Raw genomic sequence first — 19,465 nt, 5'->3', positions numbered from 1 at the left:
ATTTCAGTTTTATGTAAACATAGTAAGAGGACTGCAAGTTTTTATTACCTAAGGCTCAGTTAAATGAACACCAGATGGTATAGCTATGCGCATAGGTGGTCTTAGAAGTCCCAAAATAGACAACGTCTTTCTAGACCAAAGCCTCCAGACATACCAGATATAGCTAAATTGTGTACTATTATATGAATCTGTCTTCATACAGATGGCTTTAAAGTGCAGGTTCTCTGACACAGAAACAATACACTACTCTTAATCTCGAGAAAGCCCAGGGTACTCAATGGGGCTTACATATAAAAAAGCAGCACCTCTCTTCTAATTTGGTGGTCTAGGCCACTGTCTTTCTCTGAACAAGTAAAGTTCTCTTTATAGTTAAGGTAAATGGTGATATTATCTATTATCTGATATTCTGGAAAATTAAAGTAAAGCCTGCTGGTAGGCAGGTGGAGAACAGGGGGTATTAAAGAAATAGGGAGAATGAAGAGTTTAAAACTAGCACCAGCATTGCTTAGGGGACAAGACACTCCTGGTATAAAGAAACTGCGAATTAGGCTATGTATGGTTTTCTTTCTACCATGTGTTTCCCACACACTAAAAAAAAATCCAAAGAACATATTCCATTCCAAATGAAACAAAATATAAAAAAAATGCATGGAACTTGTACTTTCTGGCCATTGAGGTCCTTTTAGGAGCAACACTTTGCTAAAGCACATAACACCTGACAGAATCAACCTAATTTCAGTGGACTTAAGGCAAAATTGCTCTGAAATTTTAAATGGCTAGATTCTGCTAAATATTTGAACTACAAATACATATCAAATTTCTGAGATATTTTTGCTTCTATCTCTTGATTTCTATTTCTCTGCAGTTTCCCAAGTTTTTGCATGGCATTCAGAATTGAAACTCACACGTAGCAGAGATATTTTCAGGCTTGCATCAAACAATAGTGAACAGCAAATGTCTTGTACAGTGTTTTGTTACATTGGTTGTAGAGATATTTCGTAAAGACTCAATCTGTAAGGGCATACTGAGGCAGAAAAGTGTACTTTTACTCTTTCAGAATTCTGCAGCAGGGAGGGTGGGAAATGTACCATATCCAGTACTTGCAGTAACTGATGAATAATAAGGACATTTTTTAAAGCTGTACCAAGAGAAATAAAACATTCTATTTAAGTTTGATGTTTATATTTTCCAGTTTTGATATGCAGTATTTTCCTACTTATTACTAATTTAACACAGAAAGATATCTGCATGTCCAAGACTGCAGAGGGACTGATCCTTTTAGATACCTGAGTTATCATTACAGAGCTCATAAACCTCCCAATGTCCTTCCTGCCAATGCCACCAAAGCTCCACTGAAAAAGCCGGATTCCTGCAAGACATTTTCTGACCATTAAAAATATCTCCTTCCTCTTACACTCTCATTCTCTGCAATGGATCACTATGCAAGAGGGGAAGAAGAGCTAGAACATGATTCAGAAAGACAGCAATTAATTCAATTGTTTGCCTTGCAGCCACCTTTTAGCAGATGATGAAAATGAGAGCAGGTGCTCTTTCAAATATCTCTATGGTCCCAACTTTCCTCCCTAGTACCAAGCACACATCCTTCTCCCAGCCATAAATCTGACAGAATGAGCCCAGTACCACAGAACTGCTGGAGTTTGTCATGATGCCATTGCTTCTTATCTGTTCTAAACTCTGAAGTTCTTGATTTGATTCCCTTATCTCTACGGAACTAGCATGTGAAAACTACTATGCTCGTGTCAGCACTTGCACTAACTGAATAACTCAGAATAATACACTAGCTTAACAACACAGTGAAAAGCAACGAGAAGAAAAGTAAGGCCTGAATAGGAAATTATGCTTAAGTGTGCCATAATGAAATTGCAGCCCACAATAGACATTATAGAATCACTCAGAGTAACATTTCTGTAACTGCCTACAGCATAAAATGTTAGGTTTAAACTGTAAAAAGAACTCTGTTCAGGAAAATGAACAGCATTAATAGCTCACTCAGTTTAAGAGAAAGCTTTAACCCTGATGAGTTGCAAGACAAAAGCATCTTATCTCTGAGTGAATAGCTCAAATTTACGATCAAACCATGTAATAAGTCACTCCACGTGACAGCGTCAGATTTAACTTCTGAGTCCAAAATACTAATCAATGTGTCAAAAGAGAAGCATAATAATTTTTTGCCTATAACATCAAGTAACTAGAGGCCTGGGTGAAGCACTTCACTGTCTCTAAAGTCAAATGTGTATTTGTGATAAGTGTATAATATTGAAATACATACTTCCATTGTCTCTGTGGAATTTCTCAAAAATTCAGAGACAGTAAAGTAAACTTATAGAAATCCCTGCCTTATTTTTCTTCCATTTCATTGGAGTAAGCATTTCCCTATTAACAGCAAAAGCCAGCCTAGTATTTGGGCAAAATGCTTACAGGGAAAACAACATGATGCTTGTTCCTGTTGTATGTTCTGATTTCCACTGACTTCTCTTGGTAGGACACCAGATGTAGCTTTCTGGTAGCAATAAAACTATTTGTGCAGCACACTGCAAACTGCCTGCTATCCTTACTTCATCAAAGAGCAGGAGACTATTACAATAAAAAGCACTGAAAAGAGACTGATTCAATGAAAAGACTCCCCAGAAATAAGGTTCAGTCTACTCAACTCAGGAATCTCTGCTGTTGTTTTAAAGCTATTGTATTCTCCAAGAGAAGAAATTGTATTTGTCCTCACTACTGCTTAAAACAAAACAAAGAGCTAACTGAGTCAAAAATCTTGGGCAGGAGGATTACAGGAGAGATGGGGCATAAAAGCCTCAAGAAGTTTCTTTTTTCAAAGCAAATTCTAAGTATTCATAATTCATTATAGCAACAACTAATGTAAATGTGAACATAGTAACTGACTCTCTGTGCCTAGATTAACTAGTTAGTGTTTTGAGATACCTTTTACAAACTCTTACTATACATCACAGCTAACTGTAACAAAACTCCAGAACCAGCCTGTGAATCTATCATCTTCCTTCAAAGCAACTCGCAAGAGAAAACTAAATAGTAGGAAGTAAGTAAAAAAGGTTTACTGTTTCAACCTTTATTTTTGGTGTAATGATTGTTCTATAAAAGTTATTTACAGTGCACCACCTGGAGTTTTGTGGATACAATAGGAAATAGTACAAAAAGTGTTTAATATAGTTCATTTACATAATCATGTTTATTCATTTTCTTGGGAAAGCAGAAATAAAGGAAAAGGAATAAAAAACCCACACAATTTTATGAACAACTCCCTTTGATTTGCTTGCAGTACATGTTAAATGTCTTAAAATGCATTTTTAAGACTTCTTGACACTCTTGCTGACCAATGAGAGGATTCACAGTAACTGAGAAATCCCCCCTTAATTTTTAATACATACGTATGTAAAGAACACTAACAATAAGTAGCACAGGCAAGAAGTATGATGCTTCAATCAGGCAATAAGACTCACTTGAGAGGGTGTACTTGTTAGCTCCATCTTTTCATGGGATTTTTCCTTTGCTATTCGCGCAGCTTCTTTGAACTCCTGAAATTTTTCAGCAAACTGAAGGTACATATGTTTAAAGAATAAAAAAAAGAGAAGAGAGAAAGAGTAGGCGTGAAATAATACATTGCATGCAGAACAGAATGCTGTACTGTGCATTTCACAATGTCAAATTCTGTCAGTAATTTAAAAAATTTTTCTCCTTATTAGATACTCATTTAAATGAGTTACACAGTGACATACGTTTCAGGCACTTAATCTTAATACATATCTTAATACACACTCTTTATATGTCAGGAAAATGACAGTGCAAGGAAGCATGATCTGTTGCTGGTAGTTTTAAGAAACTCACCTCAGAGATGGCTAATAATAGGGACAAACTGTCTTGCATAGCTGCTCTCAGATTCTGGTTTTACCCTCCTCAAACAACAAATAATCTCCTTCTGAAGCCCAATGTAGTCACCATGAGCTAGGAAAGCTTTCAATGTACTTTGTTCTTTCATGACTGAAACAATACTGACTTCTTCACGAATTTTAACTGCATTTATAATTTCAATAGGTAATTAGAGAAGAAACAGTGGAAATACTGAGTTCATCTCTAGAACGTTCATAGACATCAATCAAGTTAAAGAACAAATTCATTGAATTAGAACTGCCTATACTGAACACTAAATCATGAAATTGCATATGGAGCTGCCATAATAGGCTTTATTCCTATGCTAAGGCATCTCTTCCAGAAAATAGATAAAGCAGCAATTTAGAAATATATGCCCTCTTAAACCTGAAAGATTAAATTCATTTGTTAAGAATAGGGCCTGGTTTCTCTGGCTGGAAAAAATTGGCTTCACAGTTCTCACCTTGCCACTACACTAATTGCTAGAGTGGCCACAAATTTGGTTTTGTGTCCTATTTCTTTTATACAGACCATTATCTTAATATGATCAGCTTAAGAGTGAAATGATTCTGCAAACATATCAGAAGCTTCTCCAGCAGCCTCTAAATCTCTTTGGCAGGAGCATATGAAATTGTTTTGCACTCCGTGTATATGCAAGGTACAAAGACTGCCTTTTGTGTGGCACAACCTCACCAATTATTTTCAGTCAGAACTTCACTTACTACACAAGACCTAAAAACCTTAGTGTCTTTAAACCTTTTTCTGGCAGGCTACTAGTATCTGAGGACTTTAATTTCTCTCTACTTGGATCCTGTATTTCATTTGTTGTATTATTTGAAAGCTTATTTTTCCTGAAAGTTTAACCCAGCATCAAAAACAGTCTCAGAACAGATTATGAAATTGGAAACAGATGATGAAACAGGACACCAGAATCAGATAATACTTTTTTAAGACTTGCATCTAAACCTCAAAATCTCGTGGGTAACCTATTATTTAAATCACTCTTAAGACCAGAGAATTATTAAACGGCAAATATGATTCTGAGGTTTGGAATAAATGTCTGAAGACAAAGCCAGTAATTATGACAGCCACAGAAATGTTTTTAAAAAAATCATAGATCAATAGACAGCATTCTAAGAATGAGCCAAAAAGCCCCATTTGGTGGAGACTTTCACAAATTTTCTAGAATTCTTAGAGACAGTCAGGTGATAAATAATAGCTATCTCTTGATAAAATTCCTGAATAACAAAGATGAGTCTCATGGTATGAAAGAAGCTTTCTGGAAGACCACATTTTTAAGGAAAGGATGAAAAATTGTGCATGGCGACTACATAAGGCTGCTGCCAGTATCCATGGTGGCACTTTCCATTTAGCATATTCCTTAAGCTTTATGGAATAAATCAGGTCAGTTAACTCAAGAAGCATACCATAAAAGGAGTATTTCTTATACATCAGGATACTACCAAAAACAGACATATTCCGAATGGGAAAGTAGTCTCACTTTTTCCTGAAAATGAGAGGACATTGTGTTTCTCCTACTGCAGCAGCAAGAGGGACTCTGCTAACAAATTGTGCTCCTGTGAATACCCTTCAACACAGGTACCTTTCAAGTATCACTGACATCTGATGGAGCAGTCTTGAGATGAATTTGTGGTCTAACATTGAGAAAAGGCCTAGTGAACTATTTAATTAATTTTTCTCTGTACTGTTTGTATGTGAACTTGATTAGAGTGCCATTACTTTTCCATCAGACAGTCTCACTCCACTAATTTCTATTCAGAATAATTGTACAGAAAAGAAGTTGCTATTGTTGCATCAACCCTAGCAATCAGTTCAGAAGGACAGGGGTATGTGAAAAAGAAACAAATAGTATAGAAGTCAAACATGTACTATAAGACATGGAGAAAATTATGTGAGACTAAACAGTTAACTTTATCAGTGGGATTTTTGCACTATTAAACTGTGGAAACTGGTTACAGACTAGAACAACTTTTTTGTGGTTGCAGGCTGCCTTTTGCTCTCTGGAACTTAAAATACTTACAATCCTAAAGTGCTGGCTGTATCAGAGTGCTCTAGTAAACCTGGCTATGATGCACAGAAGTGGGGGTAAGTCATCTGAGGGAGGGACAAAACAAGAAAGAGAATATAGACATATTTCTCTAAAGTTACAGGGCAGATCTAATTTGGGTCTTCTGATTCCCAATCAAACATACCTACCAGCTCCAGTGGCTGAACAGCTTCTAATGTAAAGAAAAATTTTCTTTCCCCATCAATATATTTATAACTTTTAAATAACACAAAAAGTTAAATCTTTAAGAATTTTAGTAGTAGCAACAATTGGCAATTGCAACCCACATGAATATCAGTTTAATAATTAAGATATAATAAAACAGGATCAGTATGCTGAAAAGGGCTCATAGATTCACCATAATCTTCAGAAAAGGTCTGTGACTCAGGATTTTTTAAAATAAATTTCTTTATTGTCCATAAAACAGCAACCTGAGTTAAAAAAAAACACTCCAAAAAAAAGAAATTAAGAAAAAATGTCTACTGTAGCCTTTCAGATTAAATTTTCAACAGCAATATAGAGCTTTATGTCAAAGGAATACTTAAAAGTCCTAGACATCTGTTTGATAGACGTGAAAAGAATGGGATTGAGTGAACTGTAATTAAGAAGGTGACGGAGGGCAAAAGAGGAGTTGAGGTCAAAGATTAAAAAAACCCAACATATTTCCACTGGCAAGGATAACCTAGAGGTTGAAGTCAGGCAAACAGAGTGTATACGACTTCAGCAGGATGCTTTGCCTTCAAAGAATCATCTGTGAATAATAAAAACAAGCTAGTCTAAAAGAGTAGTGAACTAGATTAGCATTTTTGCTAAAGCCATTGAAATATTAAGAGAAGTTATTACCATGTCGGTAAGCAAGTGCTTCTAGGATATACACACCGAATTAACTGATGAGGCTTCCAAGTTCACTGAAGCAATGGTAGGTGCACAAATGCACGTGCAATACCAGAATGACTTGGAAAGTCCTGTGGTTGTGTTGCTTTGTGGAAATGAAAACCAAGTAATTATGAAAGGAAGAAACCTTACAAGTTTGATGCTTGTCCAAATAAAGTAGCTATACTGGGTCTTATTTTAATGGTTTCCTGGGAGGCTGCGCTTATCCTTGGACAGTGACAAATACTTTCTCAAAAGGGCTGCTATGATTACTCTTCCTTCAAACAGCTAGCCACCATTATTCCTTCCTGAACATGTATTTATCTTATTGCACTTATTTTCCAAATATTTTCTTTATTTCAAATATGAAAATTTTCTGCTTAATATAAACACAAGATCTTAAACTGCACCGAAATTCCCCATCTGAAGAAAAAAACCACACTTGTACAGGTTCTTGGACTCATCTACCAGGGCAGTAGCAAAAACAAGTGCTGTAGTAAGGATGCTCAGAGGACCTATGCCATCAGTTTGAGAAACAGGGATTTCTTCTTTCCTTGGAATGAGGTCTATTTCCTTCTTGCAGAAGTAGACTAGAAAAGAAACTCATGTATGGCACATACTGCTTCAGCAAATATTTCCACTTCTGCATTCCAGCAGAAAATGTATTTTTCTTTTATACTGAATATATTTCCCACTAGCTTTACTATGAGGCTGCAAGTTTTGAAATAACAGTAATTTGAAGTACTACGTAGTAGAAAAGTGAAAGTGAATGCAGCCTAAAAGACAAAAACGCATCTGAAGATTACAAACACTTTTTTTGTAGGAGATCCAAATACACAAGAAACACCAAATTGTTTATTTCTTTAAATTCTATCATAGAAAAACTGTAATGGAAGAACAAAATTTTTGTTTTTAAAAGAAAAATTTTTAAGAAGAAAAACCTAACAAATCAGTAATTAGAAAGCATTAGCAATATAAAGTGTAATAGGCTTCAATCTCTCTCCTTTTCTTCATCAGTTTGAAGAAAATTTGCAGATCACACTTACTCCTGTGCTTTTTACATTATAGGGACTGACAAGGAACAATTTTTTGTAATTATTTTTAAATAACAACAGTAGTGAGTACGGAGTCAAGACATAGTGAGCAGGAATGAAATACACTTAAGTAGCCTCACTAGCTGAAGAGTTGCCACTGGTCATACTTACTTTTGAAAGGTGATGTTCAGATGAAAATCCCAAGCCATAGACTGTATTCGCCCTGCTGTCTGCCCACTGGCCAAACTTCTGGGATGTTTTAGTAAATGTCATGTTGGGGGTGATGGTGCTGTTTATTATTGCCTGAAAAAGGTAATAACTGTAAAAATGGGCTTCATGGTTTTTATTTATTTCTAAAGACAACTCATAATTGAAAATGTCAATATTGTAGACAATTATCTGAATATGCTGAATGACACACACGCTGGGAACTAGGAAACAGTTTTCTAATTCAATGCCAGATAGAATTGCAAAGGCATATTTTTGCATACATTGTAAGGAGGAAATAGATGGGGAGGGGGAGTAGGCATCAATTCACAATTGCATGCAGTCCTTTAAAGTTTCTACATATAAGGTCAATCAAAGTCCCTTTTTGTCTCGCACTTGTATTTTTTTGTCCCTTAAGGCAGTGCCTCTCCAGTTGCCTGTCAACTCCACTACTGCTCTTCCCCCACCCATGTTGCAGATGAGATTCTCACTGAAAAACTCTCAATAATACAAAGGAGCACATTTTGTTTTTAAATCTCAGTTCTACAAGAGTCTGTTTCCTTTATACACATACAAGCAAGGCTAACAATGGCAGGGTCATACACCAACTACAGAAGTGGAGCTACTCTAGTTTTAATTTTTCTTCTCTAATTCTTGTTCTTGTATCTACAGGATGTAAAAAATATCATCCTCCAGCATGTAAGTTCTGATAATATAAACACAAAATGAAATTACTAGGTGATATGCTGGTTCTACTAAAAACATTTTAAGTTTCACTGTGGATTTCAACAGTATTTCCATCACATTAAAGAGTACATATGTGAAGTGCAAACTGTAGAGATGGGAAGAATGTAAGACTGTTTTCTCAGAATACTGACTGAGAAACTTTAACATCACAGAGACCAAGTACTGCTCTCCTAAGACGAAAATCCTTTAAAGCCAAAATCAATCTATACTACTTGAGTTATATGGACTTCTAGATGGATATAGAAATAAGTAGTTATTTAAAGGAGTTTACTTTGCACCCTTTGTTTTTGCGGAAAGATTTGAGTACCACTGGAGCACAGCTACCACCAAATTAAAAATTTCTATGAATTTTACAGGGCAAGCCTGAAAAAATTACAGCTGAGGGGCCAGCCAAGCTCACAAACAGCACCCATGTTCATACGGTGATTCTCAGATAAAGTAGTGGAGACGAGTATTGCAAGAAAGTTCAAAAGCATACATTTCAATGCAACATGTAGAAAGACAAGCAAAGATACTGCAGCACAGATAAATTTAACAAAACTCTTTCTTGGTGACTTTGGCAGCTTTGCTATACTCACCATTAATGAAGATGAGCAAATCTGAACATAGTCAATTCTTTCTGATAATTTTTGTCCCTAAATACAAATTTTGCCTACTGTGAACAACTCCTTGAAAATTCTGGAATGCCTGAAAGTTTACATTTGAGCCAGGAAGCCTCATCAGATCAAAGACAGGATTTGCTGCGTGACCAGAAAATGGAGAACTATCTCCAGCATTGTCTGAAAGACATCCCTCTATACATCCCTCTGTATGAACATCTCTGTATGAGATGTTCATACAGAAGCTGCTTAGTGAAGTCACTGGTACACTAAACATTATTCTCTTTTCTTCAGGCATAAGGTTTGGAGCATACATAAAGCCATCCGATTCCTACTTGCACTATCACCTCCAACTGACCACCTAGAAAACTGCTGTCTACAGCATATAGGACAAAAGAGAGAATGTGAGACAGGACTTCTCAGAAAAGAGGTGCTCTGGAACTCTTTTTTACTTGTATGCTTATCTTCTTTTGCACTATTAGTGCTTGGAAGCCCACATTTGAAAAACCCAGGTGGAAGCCCAGAATAGAGCTGTGCAAGCTCATTTAATGCTCAATCTCACTTCCTGTGGAAGCTGTCAACAGTACTATCCTTGAAATTAAACATCCTAGGGACTGTGTAGGACAGATTCCTCAATTCAGAAGAGGACTCCAATGCCAGACAGCTAAGACCTCCAAGCAAAACACAGGTTTAAAGCGTCCACAGCTGCCATTTCTTGCAGTGACAGCAGTATAGCTGGCTGCAGCTTAACCCAGTCAAAACAGAGAAATGCTTCTGCTGACCACGTGACAGGCTCCACCATGGAGAACCTGAACAGGGTGCCTGGTCCAGAATGGGACAGCTTTTTTAACAGCAGTCTGCAATAAGGCTGGGTTACATTGACTGCCAAATTGCTTTCTTCCAGAGAGAAAGGCAGGAAGAAAGCTTCAAAAGTAATTGTGTTGAGAGAGAGTTGGCTGTGATTCTTTCCTTTATCTTCCAAGAGAGAAAAGTAAAGAGGTTTCAAGTAAGTAGATAGCATTACCCCAGACTGGAGTAGTGCTGGGACTGGGAAGACTACATTCAGATGCCAGTGATTAAAAAAAAAAAGGCCCTTTCACTGAGCTTACCATGAGTATACCAATTTTACAATGAAATTAAAAGCCTTAGTATGCTAGGTTTCTCACATCCAAAACTATGCTTTTAAAAGTGTAATGCTAGAGCATCCTACAAATACACTCCAGTGTCAGATACCTCTGAAAAAAACTAGATAGCAAGACTTTGTATATTTAACTTAAAAAACCATATATTTTTAAAATAAAAATTTATAATTAAGCCTGTCCTGTCCATTCAAATGCGTACTGCTTTAACTGCTCTCCTCCAATCCAGATTTCACTGCATAGTTATCCATATAACAAGTGTCAAATATTTCATCAACTTCCAAGAATGCTGTTTCCATAAATGAACAAGAGGATCTTAAAAACAGAACAGTCAATCTGACAGGAAAACATTTAGCTTTTGAAGAAAACTGATTTAGTTATCTTCAGGCTTTTTTGGAATTATAAAATAGCTTTCATGTTTCCATTTCATATTACTTTAGCGATGAGAAAATAGGGCATGTGTCTGAGCTGTTCATTTTATGAGCTGCAAATCTAACGGCTGCAAGATATATAGGAGTGGTCAAATACAATTTTGTCTTGTGCTTAAACTAATGGCAGTAATAATTTAAGATACTGAACTTTCTAACTTCTTCAAAGGAAAATCACTGAACACTTGTGTGTACAGGTCTCACTTAAAACATTTATTGAGCATTTAAAAATTGTCACTTTAAAGTGAGACAGTGATTAAAATAACAAGATCATCTGCAGTAACACTGCTGGGAGACTTGACTGAGTAATAATATATGCAAGGTTCATGGAACGTGCAGACTGGGAAAGCACTCTTTTCCAGAGTCTTCTCTGGTTCTAGATTAATATGAAATTTAAGTTTATCTTCCTGCTTGGTAGCTGAGAAAAAAATTATCAGAGAGTTAACTAGTAAAGCAAGAATCACACTACACTTGGTCTCTTCCTTTTCTCAGCGATGGCAAGAGACAAAATGCAAAAGACAGCAGGACTCAGAATAATCCTGACATCTGCCTGTACTATTACTGGAGAAACAATGGAAGCTTTGTTCAATCACCCAGGAGAAAGAAGTACTAAAACACATTTTCCCAAGGATCTCTGAAATGAGTATATAATTAATGAGAACTGAGAGCCTTAGCAACAACTGCTCAATGTTGTCATGCCATACGACATAAGAAATCTTATTTTTCAGGCTTTCTTTTGAATCTGGGACTGGTAGGAGAAAAAAGTCACATATAAGATATTTACTCAAGAGGTCAGAGGAACCAGATTCAAGTTCAATCAGATTATTTGCATCAAGTTTTCTCTGCAATGGGCAACAGGTTTCCAAATATTGTCCATGACTATAAAATATATAGCCTGTACACTGAATATTTTATGGTACTAGAATACTTCTTGTAGTCAAGATAGAGGGACATACATGATATCTGGTGCAAGATATCTCAAGAGGAGACTGTAGCTTAGGAAAATATTACACAAAATGCATTAAAAGTAAGCGGAAGTAGTGTCTGTAGGAACTGTCTTGGCTAAATCAAGCTCAAATAAGGAAAAAACCCCCCTCTTTCAAAATTAACCAAAGACCCCATAAGTAAATTCAGGTTGGAAATTGCAATGCACATGTTTTTAAATGTGCTATTGTTTTCAAGAAGAAAGATTTAATGACTCTTAGATAACCAGTAGGGAAGTTAAATTATATCCAGGAATACTTCTGAAATGCACCAACCTAGAGAGAGAAGGGTGCGGGACAGAAACATGATTACCTCTCAAATCTACAGTATACATCTCTCCAGCATTCCTACTGCAGAAATATACATGTGAGCTGCCTTTACTTACTGACTTACTGCTCAGTGCCTGAGAACTGAGCACATCATTCTCTTCACTCTACAAACCCAAAGGATTCTGTAAACCCCACCAGCAACCAAGGGTGCAATAAAACATGGCTGAATCTGTTCCCACTGAGGGAGGGGTGTGACAGCTTCAAAACCAGTAGGGTTTGACAAGTGGTTTTGGCCACTGGCAACATGTGCATTATCAGCAGTGTTACTGACACCCAGCTATATACCATACAGCAAAGACTCTCTCTGGTACACTCAAACTTAAAAATGCTTTATATTTACATTTAACTCTTTGCACATACAATATTGTACATAAACAGACATGCTAAAAAAAAAAAAGGATGGAGTTTTAAGTAAAAATAAACTAACTGTCCGGGAATCATGCTGGAAACCCACTTAAAATTCTTCCCCATGTCCCTCTGCTATTCACCTGCGTATGTTTCAGAGCAGCGTGGTAAATGCCTGAAAGAATGGGACTCTCTTAACCATGACTGGGATTCTAGATCTTCACCTAAGACTTGGATGAAAACATTATTAGGATTGCAGCACTCACAGAGTAAATAAAAGCGATGAACTGAATTATCAATGTACCTTGCCATTAGTACTGGGTGTAGAGAGAATGCTGCAGCAGACAAAAGAACAACTAAATAGGTGAACAACTATTTGACAATTTAATTCAGCCGGCACTCAGCAGAAGTTGCAGCATTAGGATTAAGGTGGAGGAAGCCCAGTGGATGTCAGAATAAGGATTTTCTCCAGATCATTTTATAACTGGTACTCTTGATTTCGTACATCATCTAGTTCCAATCCCAGTGTCTTTATTCATTAATACTGACTCAAAAGTTATTTTAATTATTTGATAGAACTAACTGAATCTTTTGAAGGAAGGCTGAGAAGGAAAAAAAACAAAGACAAAGCTGAAAAAAATCTGGTAGGCTCTGATGCCAGTCTCAGCCACTTCAAGCAGAGATTTTTGACTATGAGATCAATTTCTATATACTTTTTCTGATAGAAAATCTCCTTTTACATTTAAAATAGCAAAATTCTGGATATTTTAAAAAATGCAGAGCAATAATTTTCAGCTTTCAATAAGTAAGCATAAAATCTCTGTGAATACTGCCATGATTTTAAGAGAGTACTTAATTTCCAATCATTGTGAACTGATGTATTTCCAAAAGCTTCAAATGAAAGTCTCTGTAAAGATCACAACTTTTGATTACAGACTGTGTATCTTTAATGCCCTAAATGTAGAGTTTTCTGCTACACTGTTTGTGAAGTTACTGTTATTATAGTTATGTGGGTAGAAACAGTCAAGGATTTTCTGCATGTCAAATTAATTTTTTAGACATGTTTTACAAGAGGAGCAGCTCAGCGCAATATCCTTTCTAGTTAAAACAGAGAAAAAACCCAAACCAAACCAAACCAAACAAAAAACCACCCACACAAATCCCCTACTAAAACCAAACCAACTGAGTCTAGATAAAAGCTTACCATTTATTAGGTAGGCTTTATTAGGAGGCAATCCTCGCATTCTCTACAGCAAAAATTGGAAGATTATATAACAAAGGATTTACTAAGTGATTATGGCCACTGAACAGATGTCCTTCATAAAGCTGAAGCTAATTACATTCATAAATGACTGAGTACAGAAATGAAAACAAGTTATTGTAAACCTATGAGTACTTTCTGTACCATTTTTGTCTTTTTATCCTTCTCATAGCATTATCCAAGGCACAGGTCACTACTTCAATTCAGCAATAATTATAGACGTCAACACAACTACATGGAAAACAGAATTTACAAATAAACACTTAAAACACATGATGAGGCAATGTTACCATTTTAAAAGTCAGTAGTCTTTTGCTCAGATGATACAAACATCTGGGAAGAAACATGAAGAACATCAAACTAGAAACTAGCAGCAAAAATGCTTCAGACAACTAGGTTTTCTGATATATATTTTACCTTTGAGCCATCCAAACTGATTATCCTGTAGACATTTCTTGTGCTGTCATAGAAGTAGGACACAGTAACAGCATGCTTGCTGGTGGGAACCCAGTTCTTCTTAGTGTTTGGGTCAATCTGGAAGACATGAGCTCGGGTGCTGAAGATGGGTTGTTCCCTGAAGGAAAGAGAGAAGAAGTAATGAATTTAATCTGTACACACTATCATTGCACACAAGCCATCTGCCAGTTGTGTCCATTTGGATGTACACAAGTTACTCTGTAGAATAAACCTTGCCTGATGACTTCGGTATGTGCTGCTGCATAGAGCAGTTAAGTTTGTTTATACATATTTGCAAGCAAAACTCAAGTCTTCTAAGGCAAAAATCAACATCCAGTTGTGGAGTCAGATAAACACAGACATCTCTAATACAGATTCAGCACCATCCCATCCTCTCCCCCGCTCTTTACTGCCCACCTATCCCTCAAAACTAAATGGCGTTAATGCATGTGTAACTTCTCTCATTACACTGCACACTGCAGAATGTGCATAACTTCAAGTCCACTTCTTCTCCGAAATCTTCTAATACTCTGATTATTCTCATCAATTTTATGCCACGATCTGGATCTGAACTGGTTGATCCTATGCAATTACTCTAAAACTAACATTAATTAAGGCCAGGAACATGTGTTGTGAATCCCTCATTCTTTGGAGATTTATGCCTGAAAGTGTAAAGGTATTTTCCAACATTAAATAATGTATGAAATACACTTTAAATTGTAAATTACTTAGCAAATAAAATTACATGAGGCAAAAAAACCCTCTTATTATAATTTAGAAATTACAGCATTTTTCCCCATGACCACTACCAGGACGCACAACATTGCACAGAAATCTAAATACATTTTAATATCACTAAGATGGCAATAAGATGGCCTTCTACAAAAGAGTGACTGTATCAGTAGAGAAGAGGAGGGCTGTGGATGTCAGTTGTCTGCACTTATGTAAAGCCTTTGACATATGCCCTACAACATACTTCACTCTACATTGGAAGAGGTGGATTCAATGAATGGACATTTCGGTGGATAAGGAACTGGTTGTGCCATCACATGTAGAGGGCAGTGACTAATGGCTCAGAGTCCCAATGGACATCAGTTTTGGTATGTTCATCAATGACAGAGAATGGAACTGACTGCACCCTCCACAAGTTTACACCTGACCCCAAGGTGAGTGGCACAGCTGATGCACCTGAGGGACAGCATGCCATCCAGAGAAACCTGGACAAGCTCTAGAAGAGGGCCCATGGGAATCTCATGAGGTTTAACAAGGTCATGTGCAAGGTGCTGCCCGTGGGTCAGAGCAGCCCTGGTACCAGCACAGGCTGGGCATGAACAGATCCCAGCAGCCCTGCCCAGAAGGAATTGGGGGTGCTGGTGGCTGAGAGGCTGGACATGCCCCAGCCATGGGCACTGCCAGCCCAGAGAGCCACACATGTCCTGGGCTGCATCCAGAGCAGGGTGGGCAGCAGGGCAGGGAGGGGATTCTGTCCCTCTGCTCTGCTCTGCTGAGACCCCACCTGCAGGGCTGCATCAGCTCTGGGGGCACAGCACAGGAGGGACAGGAACCCGCTGGAGGGAGTCCAGAGGCCACGAAGATGATCAGAGGGATAGAACACATCTCTTATCAAGGAAGGCTGAGAAAGCTGGAGTTGTTCAGCCTGGGGAAGAGGAGACTCTGGGGGGACCTTACAGCAATCTCTCAGTACCTATTGCGGGGCTACAAGAGCGGCAGTAGAGGCACTTTTTTTACCAGGGCATGCAGCAAGAGGACCGAGGGTGATGGCTTCAGACTGAAAGAGGGCAGGTTTAGATAAGACATTAGGAGGAAATTCTCTACCCATTAGGAGGAAATTCTCTACCATGAGGCTGGTGAAACACTGGAACAGGGTGTCCAGAACAGATGTGGCTGTTCCATCTCTGGAAGTGTTCAGGGCCAGGCTCGATTGGGCATTGAGCAACCTGGTCTAGTGGAAGATGTCCCTGCCAATGCAGGCAGATTGGAATTGGTTATCTTTAATGTCCCTTTTAATTCAAACTATTCTACAATACTGTAGTTGTCAGTTTAAGTTTAGCTACATTTTAATGACAAACTGATTGCTATATTTTTTTAAGGAATGCTGCCATCAAATTCCAAAGATACTAAGCACCAGGACTTCAGGTTGAATTTAACTTTTTAGGTATTTTGACTCTTAATTTCAGGGCATGAAAAATTATATCCTTTGACCTGCCCTCGTTTTATTTTCAGAGGTATGTTTTCAACAATTTTTTCCCCCAAAATAAATTCCCACAGAATTTTAGGTACTTGTAGTCAAAGGGGTTTAATTTGACCTCACTCAATGAACTATCTCTATTGCTCAGCAGGAAGAGCAGCTTTCAGTAGTAGAACTGTATTACTCAGCTGGGAGTCAAGATTCCTTGAAGTTCACTAGATGACAGACATGGTGTTCTCCTATGTTGGGTGTTGGATGAAATGACAGAAGTATGCAGAACAGATCAGAGACAGCAAAACAGATTTTCAGTGAAAGATGAAGAAGAAGGAAGGGAAGGCCAATGGGATCAGTGCACATGCTAGTTCTCCACAGAAATCTACCCTCAGCTTCAATTCATCTTTTCCTTGTAAATCACCAAGGTTGATTTCCTTGTAAATCAGCCACTAGAGGAGGTTGCATAGCTGTTTCCCTGATCCAAATCTCTTGCACGCGAATGTTAAGCAAAGGTGGCTGGCATTCATAGACTTTTTGTTTAACAGAACAAACTAATTCTTTTTGCTCTTTTGAATATCTAAAATTACTTCTTCAATAATACTTTGAAGAAGTATGATTGAAGAATCATACTTCAGTTGTCTTCAACATTAGATCTATTTTATAATTTACCTCCCAGTTAAGCATATGCCAATATCAAGGGGATGCAAATTAACATAATGCACCAGCTCTTTAACCCTGGAAAATTAAAGAGCCCATCAAAAAATGGGAAACAATCTAAGAAGCCTGCCAATTGTTTTGATGAATATTGACATTGAAAGGAAATTATAAAGGTTCTGACCATGTTACTGAAAGATCAAAGAAGATCTGAATCCAGGACATAGATGTATGTGGTTAATGATGTGTGGTTAATGAATATGCATTTTACCAGCACTGATGCTCAGTTCACTCCCAGTACAGTATATCACACAACTGGGACTTTCAGTATATCACACAACACACCACAGGTTAGGAATTTAATATGTAAAAGGTAGGTGAGTACTATATGGCTGAAGTGAGTGTCAGTGAAAGTCAACTGTTCAGCCCTGGGATGCTGCTCTCCAGCACTGTCATCATAAAAATCTTCCACAGCTCCACCAAAATATCCTCAATTTGTTTAATGAGGTGGCCTGCATGTTCCTGTTGATTGCTCAGCACTGCTGCTCAAGACCAAGCAGAGCACTTTGCAGGGCAGAGTGTGGGTCTGGCATAGACGGTATAGTTAGATACGGAACAGTAAAAATCAAGCTAACCTACACTTCTTTAATCCCTTCTGATAAAACCAGAGTTACAGTATTTTCTTTCCATGCCCAAAGTACAGCTTTACTGAATGACAAGCTGTCTTTGCTCTGTGGAAAAAGCATAGTGCCCTTTGTTAAATGAGTTGGATAAATCATGATTTTGCCAGATTACTAGAGTAATTAGGATTTTTTTCTGACAAAGACACCAAACTTCTGATGACTCTCGAATTAGACCACTGTTTTGACACTTGACAATGAAAATTTATAAAGATTATTTCTGCAAGCTAATGGAAGTTATGCACTATATATCTACACGATTACATGTGTTATAGAACCAGTCACTGATGCACCACTGAAGTCCTTCAAAGCTGCTATACAATTACATCACCTGCACTTTTCTGTAGCAACATATTATATAGAGCTACTTAAATTTTCGATTTCCTACATCTGTGAACATGCAATACATAATGTATAAAACATGTAAAAATATTTGCAACTGTAGCCAATACATCTTCACATAAAGGTTTTGCTCTTCCATTATCCACATAAGGACACGATGCCCTCCCAGTCTGGAAGTTTCAATCAATTCAGCTGAAACAATATTAATTTTAGGAATATAAGATAGGAAGATAGCTTCCTCTTTGCCTTGCTAGGTGGTCAAACAATTAATATGTGTTTTTTAAAATTATAATATATATTTCTATCTATAAAAAAAGGTCTTCTATTTTTCACAGGATCACAGAACAAGCTGAGTTGGAAGGGATGCTAAAGGATCATTGAGTCCAACTGTTGCCCTGCATAGCACCATCCCCTCCATAAGAAGTTGAGAAAGGAAGAACATCTTTAAAGAAGAAAAATCAATCCTGTTAAAAAACCAAACCGCCCTACCAGCTTTTTACTCTTCCCTCTCTTCTCTTCCCCTTTCGGCTTTCTCTTCTTTTTCTTTCATTATCAGAAGGTATTCAGTACTCATTAAAGGCATTAATAGGAACTAAGAGGAGAACTCCACACTAATTACAAAGCAAAGTAATTCATTTTTCCAGAAATATACTGATGCTGAACAAAAAGAAAACAAACTAACAAGAATGCCATAGTAACACAGTTTGACTATTAGAAATGTCCGCTCAGGCATGGTAAAAACATTAAGGCTCATATCCTGCTGTTCTTAATTGCCTTAGGCTGCAACATTAGGGTGGTCAGACAAAGACTAACAAGAAATAAGTGCCAAATCCTCCTGGACCCAAGGAGCAATGTGATGAGTAAGAAAGCATAATGAGTATCACGTTAGCAGGCAGAGTCATAACAGGCTTTTCCATAATCAATACAGAAATTTATTCATTGATATTCATTGATCAATCCTAAGCTAAACTTAGGTGATAAACCTAACTAACAGTTAGGTTTACTAACAGTTGAATGAATAGTTTCAAACCACTCTTTCCCTTTTGACATCTTTACACAGTCTTTACAAAAAAAATGCAGACTGCTAATATAGGAAGCGTTACACTAATCAAAGATTGCATAAAAGAAGCTAAGTTAGTATAGAAGGTCAGAAAGTACTTTCCTTGCTAATTCATAATTAAGATATGTTTCATTTTTTTAAAAA

The 19,465-nt window shown here is 37.3% G+C and overlaps 1 protein-coding gene across 1 annotated transcript in view; it reads right to left on the bottom strand.

Annotated features, from left to right (window-relative positions):
• Positions 1-19,465, bottom strand: part of HOMER1 (homer scaffold protein 1) — an 88,815-nt gene that overhangs the window by 49,694 nt on the left and 19,656 nt on the right. Inside the window, exons 2-4 of the mRNA XM_005492131.4 lie at positions 14,344-14,500; positions 8,059-8,190; positions 3,486-3,578 (exon numbers count right to left, since the gene is read on the bottom strand). Of these exons, the coding sequence (XP_005492188.1) occupies positions 3,486-3,578; positions 8,059-8,190; positions 14,344-14,500 (382 nt within the window). The remainder of the gene's footprint in view (positions 1-3,485; positions 3,579-8,058; positions 8,191-14,343; positions 14,501-19,465) is intronic.

Source organism: Zonotrichia albicollis, chromosome Z (assembly GCF_047830755.1).
Source record: "Zonotrichia albicollis isolate bZonAlb1 chromosome Z, bZonAlb1.hap1, whole genome shotgun sequence".
In the NCBI taxonomy this organism is placed as follows: domain Eukaryota; kingdom Metazoa; phylum Chordata; class Aves; order Passeriformes; family Passerellidae; genus Zonotrichia; species Zonotrichia albicollis.
The sequence above is the reverse complement of the archived record's forward strand: the minus strand, read 5'-3'. Positions and strand labels throughout refer to the sequence as shown.